The sequence below is a fragment of the Helianthus annuus genome, chromosome 1 (genome assembly GCF_002127325.2).
Source record: "Helianthus annuus cultivar XRQ/B chromosome 1, HanXRQr2.0-SUNRISE, whole genome shotgun sequence".
Taxonomy (NCBI): Eukaryota; Viridiplantae; Streptophyta; class Magnoliopsida; order Asterales; family Asteraceae; genus Helianthus; species Helianthus annuus.
In genome coordinates this window covers 120,327,481-120,337,412 of record NC_035433.2, presented here as the reverse complement: position 1 = coordinate 120,337,412, position 9,932 = coordinate 120,327,481, and the positions used below count along the sequence as shown (strand labels likewise).

Below are 9,932 nucleotides of genomic sequence, written 5' to 3'. Positions count from 1 at the left end.
CCGACCCCGTCATTTTCAGATGGTAGAGCTCCACCTCCAACTTGTGGATGTCATCACGCGTGTAGTATTCTCATTTGATGAGTTCCTTAAAATCGTTCCAAGGGGTGGCGTTAGCAGCTGCCAGCCCTAATATCTGAACTTGCGCGTTCTACCAAGTCAGCGCAATTCCTTCCAGAGTACCAGTGGCGTACTTCACCCTGCGAGCCTCAGGGCATTCACACATTTCAAATACTGACTCGAGCTTCTCAAACCAATGGAGGAGTCCCACTGCTCCTTCAGTGCCACTAAACGTACTTGGACGATGGTCCATGAAGTTCTTGAAAGTGCAAACAGGTTGCTGGACGTGTTGACCTATTGTGTACGAATAGGAGAAAGTTAAACACAAGAGTTGGTCTAAAAGTGTAGGATCTAAAGACCCTAGTGTGAGTTACAACTGCAGGGTATACCTCCTGCTTGTGCGGCTGCAAGTGCCGCAGCAACTTGTTCGTTAATGAGAGCCGTCAACTGGGCTTGAGTCATGTTAATACGTCCAGACATGATCTTCATAGTAAAGGTAACATAAGTGAGAGAGGTTCGCGAAAAATGCGATGACAGAAGAGAGTAAGCACACAAGTGTTCTCAAGCAATAGTGGTTATGTGTATCTAAGCATACCCTGAGCAAAGTTCTATGTAATCTAGCAAGTAGGCAATATTTACATAAACCATATTACCTAGGATGTTGAGTCTTGCACGTGGAGCGAAGCGTCGTTGTAGATCGTTGAGAGCACTGTTCTGGTTATAGTCTGGTTTTAATAAAAAAACGTTTTCCCCTTATTAAAACCAAGTTCTCTATAACCAATGGCTCTGATACCAATCTGTCACACCCCCAAAAATCCACACGCGGAGTACCACCGCTTGGAGGCGTGACATGACCAGGATCAAGCCACCAATCATATCGAACATATAAGTAAATAGTAACGTAAATGTATCAATCCCACAATATGAAAGGTGTTCAAATAACATAGTTTAAGTAGCGGAAGCATAGCATAAAATCCAATGTAATTATTAAGTTTTCAACTGTCATAAGTGTTTATCAAAACATCCACGATCCATGTCCACAACGACTGTGCCTCCCGTGCAAGCTCCATGAGTACCTAAGGTCCTGCAAGGCATGTAACAGAGAGTCAACAAACTAGTTGAGCGAGTTCACAGTTGGTTATTCAGTGTTCGTGATAGTATAGTAATTCGTATGTTCGTTTAGTAATCCATGTATCGTATGCATTTGTATCGCAGCCCTCTAGGCATGTGTGCGAAGATTAGTAGGAGTTTCCCAAGTATTCTAGACTAGGTATATTTGTATCGCAGCCCACCCGGCATGTGTGCGAAGTTTAGAGTATGGTTCGCAGCCATTCTAGGCATGTGTGCGAAGATTAGTTCTATTATCGCAGCCATTCCCGGCGTGTGTGCGAAGAGAAGTATATGTATCACTAGTCTAGCAGTATCTATCAATAATCCTTCCTCTCCCGAGGCCCATAGTACGTAATCCCGATAATAACTTAAGTACAAGAAATCTTCCAAACCCATTCCCGACCCTGGGAATCCCATGCCTTGGTAAGAGTGTGAACTCACCTTAGTTTTGCTCGGCAGATACACAGAAAAGTAAATCAAACTATTTGGTGGTCAACCACGTCCTATCATGGTTACCATACAAATTAGGTTCGTATTCAAGTAGTGCACGTATATTCTACACGTATTGTACATAAGTAACGATCATTGCATACACGTATAATCATGGCAGTTCAACAATAGTGCTAGTTCAACAGTATCATCACGTAAACAAACAAAGTCTAACAGTGCGGCCCAATTACTTGGGCCCGTAACAGTGTGCAAGTCCAACAGTGTGCATGTGCTCGTGGTCTCGAGTCGAGACTAGAGATCTCGAGTCGAGACAGTGCGGTCTCGAGTTGTAGTCCTGGAGTTCTCGAGTCGCAACAAAGGAGGTCTCGAGTCATGCATGTACTAGTCGAGACTAGACGGTCTCGAGTCGCAACCGGACCCGCAACCGTGGTCTCGAGTTGTGCTGTTTGTGTCGGTGTTGTGGTCTCGAGTCGAGACAGTGGGGTCTCGACTCGCAACCCCTTGTCGAGACTATGATGTGTAACCGATTTTCCTGATTTGCAGCTCATGATTTCCGTAACAATTGCTAACAGTTTTGGCAGTTTCACAATTCAGATCAAATCACAATTATTCAGCAATCATGCACATTCATATTACCATTATCAATTCAAGAACGATAACAGTTGGATCATCTAAATTAACAAGTTTCAATACTAACATGCAAATCTTAGATTGTGAACACCAATATTCAACAAATCCTTAATCGGATTGGCCCAACCTACTACCCGAACATCATGAAATACCCGAACCAAGGCTGCTTGTAAACCATCTATCCATCTAAACACATGTTCCGATTTCACAACATAAGCTCATTAATAAACATTACTATCATGAAACCCTAGTTGGATTCGATCAACATATGACAATACACGAACATTGATCACAATCATGTACCATTTATGATTCATCACATAAGACATGTATTGTCACATAATATAACATCAACTAATAACAAAACACTAACCGGTTGAGAGCGTATAACGAGGATGATCCGAACACAAGGATCTTCGATGGGAAGGGTGTGTTTGCCGTCAAGTTCTAGAGAAAAGGGAGAGAGCTCCTAGGGTTTGTGTGTGTAAAGTGTTTGCAAGTTATGAGAAACTAGTCCCCCTATGGGTTCCTGTATGCGTGCAAGGAGTGAGTGGGCCGAACCCTTACTTGGGTTGCCCTCTTGGTCTCGAGTCGTATAGAGTGGGCCGAGAAAGAGAGATGTAACGAGAGATGGAGTGTGCGACCCTAAAGGATTGCGTGACAAGTATACATATCCACATACATTCACATAACATGTAGCATTTATTCGTTAATATCAACATATCAAATAATCGCATAGAGTTCATACACGTCACAGTAAACACAAATATAGGTTCTGAAATACGAGTTGTCACAATGAATACTGATTTCGCGCCAAACTACCCTATATATAGAGGTTGTGATTTCGCTTGAACATGTTTCAAGCGAAATCAACATCCAACATTACAAGCGAAATCAACAACTTAGACTCAAGCGAAATCAGAACTATGGGATTCGCTTGAACTTGACCTAGTTCATTTCAAGCGGAATATCCTCTAACCACACTTTCTTGTTTTTCGTGCCCTGATCTAACTAGCTCTATACAAGACTCGATACAAGACGAAGACGACAGACGGATGCACCAATACAAAGTGGCATTTGAGCAATTTAAAAAAGAAAAAGATTATTGGAAACAAGTCATTATACGGATTGTTGCGCTTGTGAAATTTCTTGCAAAATATGGCTTAGTGTTTCGTGGGACAAATGAAAAGTTGTATCAAAAAGTCAATGGAAACTTTTTGGGTTTAGTTGAGATGTTGGAAGAGTTTGACCCGATTATGAAAGAACATGTGTGCCGTGTTTTGAATGAAGAGTGTCATGTACACTTTCTTGGCCACAATATTCAAAACGAGTTGATACAATTATTAAGGGATAAAGTTAGAACCGAAATCATCAAGAAGGTTAAGCAAGCAAAGTATTACTCCAGCATCCTCGATTGCACGCCTTATACAAGTCACCAAGAGCAAATGTCCATAATTGTGAGGTACGTGAATTTTAATTCTAGTTCTGTGGCCGTTGAGGAATCACTTTTAGGTTTTTTGGTTATTGATGATACCACGTGATTAGTCCTAGAGCTTTCTATAGTGCTTGTGGTTGTCATAGTCTGAATCTAGCATTGTGTGACATGGCTAACATAATTACTAAGTCTAAAGATTTTTTTGGAACAATACAACGGTTATATACTATCCTTGCCCATTTTATTAATTGGTGGCAAATTTTGAAAGACAATGTTAACAGATTAACTCTTAAATCATTGTCTACAACTCGTTGGGAAAGTCGTATAGATAGTATTAAGCCTATAAAAATCAACTTGGAGATGTAAGAAAAGCTTTGCGAGAAGTTAAGGAGAAGGATAGAGGCGCTAAAATCATAAGTGAAGCTAAATCATTAGAAGAATATGAACTTGGTGATTTTGAATTTTTGGCACAAATTGTCATTTGGTTTGAATTATTATCAAAGGTGAATGTGGTGAGCAAACGGTTGCAATCAAAAGATGTTGTTCTTGATGTTACTATTGATAAAGTGGACAAATTAATTAAATTCTTTAAAAATTATAGAGAAGTGGGGTTCTCTAAGGCGCTTGATGAAGCTAGAAAAATTGCAAATGAAATATGTGTTAATGGGGAATTCCGAAAAAAACGTGTGATAAATAGGAAAAAACAATTTGGTGAATCATCAAGTGTAGAAGAAGTAACATTTTCACCCGATGAGGATTTTAGAGTAAATTGTTTTTTTATGTATTGTTGATAAAGCTATTTTTTCACTTGAAACAAGATTTGAACAATACCAAAAATTCGAAAAAATATTTGGGTTTTTGTTTCCAAAAAAGGTTGAAGACTCTAAATGAAGCCAATCTTAAGGAGTGTTGTTATCGCCTTCAAAATGCATTAAAGTATGAAGGAGAGTCCGATATTGATGCTAAAGAATTGTGTTCAGAGTTGAACTTGATTAATACATTTTTACCGAGACACATTGGCAACCCTTTTGATGTTTTAGACTATATCTTCCAACGCAGTACTACTTATCCAAATGTTGTAAATGCATATAAAGTGTTGTTGACAATTCCGGTAACCGTGGCAGGCAGAAAGAAGTTTCTCAAAGTTGAAGTTGTTGAAGACCTATTTACGTTCTACAATGTCACAAAAAGGCTAAACGGATTGGCGACAATTTCTATTGAAAGTAAAATATTAGATACTATGGATTACAAGGAGTTGATCGAGAGCTTAGCTTCAAAAAACGCTAGAAGAACCACACTTTTCGCTAAGCAAGTAGGTTCGATAACTTGATCATTTATGCTATACTATTTTTGTTAATTTGTTTTATCTATTTGACAACAATTATCGTAGTATTATGGGTTATTTGATTTAATGATTGATGAGTTTATATTATATGACGATTTGCGAATAGGGCCTAATTTTTTTATCTCGAACAGGGCTAAAATTTTTTTTGTAAATTTCAGAGACGGCTCTGTTTGTATTTGATCCTAAACCATAATGTATTATATGGGTTTTATGTGCCAAAGTTGACCGTGTATATAAACTTATTTTGACCAATGATAAATTACATGAAATTAGAAAGATATTGAAGACAAATTCTATTACCCTACATATACATTTACAAGTTAAAAGGAATAGTGCCAGGCCATATACATTTACAAGTTAAAAGGAATAGTGCCAGGCAGTTTGCCTAGCACTTTCCTATTGGACTAACCCATTTTTAATTTAATTTTATTCCATGTTTAAAATTACGTTTTCGTCCTTCATTTAAAATTACGGTTTTGCCCCAGCTAAAAAATAAAATTATAATTTTGCCCATAGCTAAAATTACGTTTTCGCCCCCACCTCAAAATAAAATTATAATTTTGCCCTTCGCTCAAATTTACGCTTTTGCCCTCGATTCAAAAACTCATATTTAATTTTGTTCCCAGTTTAAAATTACGGTTTTGCCCTCCGTTTAAAATTACATTTTTGCCCCCAGTTCAAAATAAAATGTTGTTTTTCCCTCTAGCTCAAAATTGCGATTCTGCCCTCAGCTCAAAATTACGTTTTTGCCTCCACTTCAAAATAAAATTATGCTTACCCCCTAGCTCAAAATTATTAGCTGCCTGTTTTTTATTTAATTTTATTCCCAGTTTAAAATTACGCTTTCGTCCTTCGTTTAAAATTACGTTTGTACCCTCAGCTCAAAATAAATTTATAATTTTGCCCTAGCTCAAAATACGCTTTTGCTCTCGGTTCAAAAACTTTTTTTTTAATTTTGTTCCCAGTTTAAATTTACAGTTTCGCCCGCCGTTTAAAATAACGTTTTTGCCCCTGTTAAAAATAAAATGTTATTTTTCCTCTACCTCAAAATTACGATTCTGCCCTCACCTCAAAATTACGTTTTTTCCCAAAGTTAAAAATAAAATTATGTTTTCCCTTAGCCTAAAATTATAATTTTGCTCTCAGTTTAAAATCATGATTTTGCCTTCTGTTCAAAATATAATTCCGATTTTGCCCTCTGTACAGATATACATGTTATGAGAGAAAAATGTTTGCCTTATTGCCCTGCAACGTGGATGGGGCAAAAACTAATTACAAATAAAGTATAGCAAAGCAATAGTATAATCCAGTCTGGTTTAAATTGTGTGCATGTGATGAATTTTAAATAATTAGGATGTTTTGTTGTACGATTAATAGATATGAAATGTCTTTAGCCTAGAAGTATCTAGGTGATTTAACAACTATGAGGTTTGTGGTTATAAAGTCTCACTATAGACAAGTCCATATTAAAGGTGTTTGTTGGATGTTTCGGTCTCTCTCTTTCAAAAATAATGTAATCAGCATACGTTCGATCTAACTTTATTCAGTGTGTATGTGTGGCATCAACCTAATTGCAACACAATTAACGTCCCAGATGGGAGAAATATAGACCGAATACGAGTATGTATTTTGGAATATCAAGTTAAGGGAATGATATAAAAAGTGGGTTTTGTCTAAGTAGTCTAAAAATAATAGTGATTATGACATGTGCCACTTTTTATAACTAGGAATGAAGAGCATTTTGATACTAAAACATTTCGGTCCTTATAAGTAGGAGTGTGAAGATGACATGTGACACCCGCTTTGTTTTCTCAAAAATACAAAAAAAAAATCCAGTACAAAACAAATTAGCACAAAAAATCCAGTAAAAAATTATAGCACAAAAAAATCTAGTAAAAAATATAGCACAAAAAATAAAGCACAAAAAAATAAAGCACAAAACAAATCTAGTACAAAAATCCAGCACAAAAAAAAAAAAAATAATACAAAAAAAATCCAGTACAAAAAATTCAGCAAAAAAATTAAGACAAAAAATGCTATACAACTTAGAAATACAAACATTTTTGTGGGATTTTTTAGTTGTCATATTTTATATAACAATATGGTGCCAAAATTAAAGATAAAAAGACGCTAAATTTTATGGTAAAATTTTTATGAAAAAATAATGTCGTATAAAAAGTTATGAATGTTTAAAAAACATGGGTGGAATATGTATGTGTATGTAGAGAGAGAAATTCAATAAATAGAATTTTTCAAAGATATCTTTAGACTTCTCTGTTTTCCTATATTTTATTTTAACCATTGATTTTAAAAATGAAGGGTTATGATTTCTTTTCATTCTACTTATGAAAAATCAACTTTTTATTTGATTTTACCCCTATTTTTTATTTATTTATTTTTTTGAACGGCCAACAGAATAAATCTCGAGCACTCTCGGGCACCCACTTGATCAAATGGAGTATTTCGAGAGTAACACGAGTCCACCACCAATTACGGAGAAAATCCGATAACCCACTCACTCATAGACACGAAAATGATTTTTACCCCTATTAACTTATAACTAAGAGTACTTATCCATTTGTTATCTCTTACTGTCCGCATGTATATTAAGAAATGTCCGTATATATTTTCCTATACTTTAATTCTCCCATATTTCCTACTCATGCGAACATGGAAATGTTATCACCTTTGTGTTTTTAAAATAACTCTATTAAAAACAGCTTGACTTTTATAAGGGTTGACCTTTTGCTATGGAACATACATCTTATCATAAGTCCCACCCAATCAGTTATCAATAATGATGAGTAAGCTCTTATCTCAAAAGATGTCAACCCTCATAAAGATTATAACCTAACGTTACGTTTGATTAGTGAATAGTGTCCTAAACTTTATAAAGACATTGATTATTTCTATACCTCTATAATCTTATTTTCACATTCTTAGTGTATACAGTCAGTATAATCTTATACAGCCCGTATAAAATGCTTTTGTACAAAAACAAATGCAGTGGAATGTTTTTTTTTTGTTTTACATGTATACGGAACTTATAATATTATACGAGTTGTATACAATTGTATACGAGCAATATAATGTTATACGACAAAATGTATTTATTTTTGTGAGGTTTTGGGTTTTTAAGATCTGTATACGAGCGGTATAATGTTATACGACCCGTATATAAGTTTTTTTTTTTGTAAAACCGAACAACCGTTTAATAAGTTTTAGTAATTCTTTAGATAACGTTTTCAGTATCCGGAGTTTGTTGGGTGGCAACAACGGTGGGGTGTGAGAGTACTGAGAGTATGATTGCTGAAGGTTTTCAGTATCCGGAGTTTGTTGGGTTGTTTCCAGCTAGGGTTCAGAATGCTTGAAATTTTATTATAAACTTTTTGGTGAAAGTTATCATCTTTTTGGTCAAGTGAAACAATGAATGGAGGAAGATATTTTACTTATTGAGTAAACTGCCATTTTGGTCCCTGTCGTTTGGCCAGTTTTGCCACTTTAGTCCAAATTTCAAACTTTTTACATCCAGGGCCCTGTGGTTTGGTTTTTGTTGCCATTTTGGTCCAAATTTCAAATTTGACCAGATTTCCCATTAATGACCTGCTATTTTGTCTTTACGCTCAGGGGCATTTTGGTCATTTTAGATTGATTATCTCTTTATTATAACTCAATTATAATAAATCTCTCTCTCTCTCTCTCAACATACAGACATCTCTCTCTCTCTCTCTCTCTCTCTCTCTCTCTCTCTCTCTCTCTTTCTCTCTCTTAACATACAACTCTGCTCTCTCTCTAAAATACCACCACACCACCACCACCACCCCCACCATCGCATCATCCCCACCACCATCCCACCGCCGCCAACACCACGAATGGCATCTTGTGCAATGAGCAGGGCACTAATGGCATCTTCTGCTAGTGCTCAAATCGAAGCTCAAACGCTCGAAAACCCTAACCCTAAGAACACACAGATCTCCGCCTCAAGATTTTGAAGACGATGATGATGAATCTGGAATGAGACACACAGATCTCCGCCTCAAGAATACATGGTAAATCGATTAGGGTTTTTAAGGTGGGATAAGGCGACGGTGGTGGAGAATAGTGGAAGATTAGGGCGAATTTTGGGTGGAGGTGCTCACTGGATTGAGTTGCAGGTTCATCGGAAAGCCATTTTGGTCACTAGATTGGTGTGGCAGTTGTGGAGGTGGAGGTGATGGTGTTGTGATGTAAGAGATAGAGAGGGGGCGGTGGTTGCAGGGGGGTGCGAGAGGGTGGTGGCAGGTGGTGGTGCTTCTCAGTTCCAAATGTCAACAGCGGCTTTGAATTTCTCAGTCTGTAGACAGTACACCAAAGCATCATCGGTTCAAATTAGGTCACGTTTTAGACCTAATTCGGTGATTAACTGTAAGCTGCCATGTAATTCAAGGCTTTTTTTCTCAGGTACTTCGATGTACTAATTAATTTGCTATGAAATGTATCTTTGTTTGCGATTTGATCGTAACGAATTTACCTCAACAATTTCAGTTTTAGTGAAGTTATATGCACTAAAATTTCTATTTTTTTGTGAGTTATTGTAGAATTTTGTTGTTTCAATTGCTGATTCGGATTACTTTTATGTGATTCAGTGGAATTTGTGACGAATTTACCTCGATATCTTCAGATTCAATGAAGTTAATATGCAATGAAATGTTTGTTTGTTTGTTTGTTTGAAAAAGGGTTGAAGATGATGATGTAATTGGGAACGGGGTATTTATAATTTGGAAAGCATCAGTCTAGGGGGAGATTGTTGGGTCTAAAATTGAGACTGAAGCTTGCCAAATTGAAGATTGCAACATGCATGAAGTTGACGGTTCTAAAGATGATACAAGAGCTTGATAACATTAGCCTAAGGGGGAGATTGTTGGG

At 36.7% G+C, this 9,932-nt stretch overlaps 1 protein-coding gene across 1 annotated transcript; it reads left to right on the top strand.

Annotated features, from left to right (window-relative positions):
• The first annotated feature begins 3,302 nt into the window (after positions 1-3,302).
• On the top strand, positions 3,303-5,012 carry LOC110929445. Its single transcript, XM_022172607.1, has 3 exons — positions 3,303-3,709; positions 4,284-4,446; positions 4,563-5,012. The coding sequence occupies exons 1-3, from the start codon at positions 3,303-3,305 to the stop codon at positions 5,010-5,012; spliced, it is 1,020 nt and encodes a 339-aa protein (XP_022028299.1).
• Positions 5,013-9,932: the final 4,920 nt, after the last annotated feature.

Excerpts from the sequence above, each read along its gene's own strand:
- LOC110929445 (XM_022172607.1), top strand. The coding sequence starts at position 3,303 with ATGCACCAATACAAAGTGGCATTTGAGCAATTTAAAAAAGAAAAAGAT. Across the intron at positions 3,710-4,283 it reads CAAATGTCCATAATTGTGAG|AGAAGTGGGGTTCTCTAAGG; the intron begins GTACGTGAATTT and ends TAAAAATTATAG. Across the intron at positions 4,447-4,562 it reads CACCCGATGAGGATTTTAGA|ACTCTAAATGAAGCCAATCT; the intron begins GTAAATTGTTTT and ends AAAAGGTTGAAG.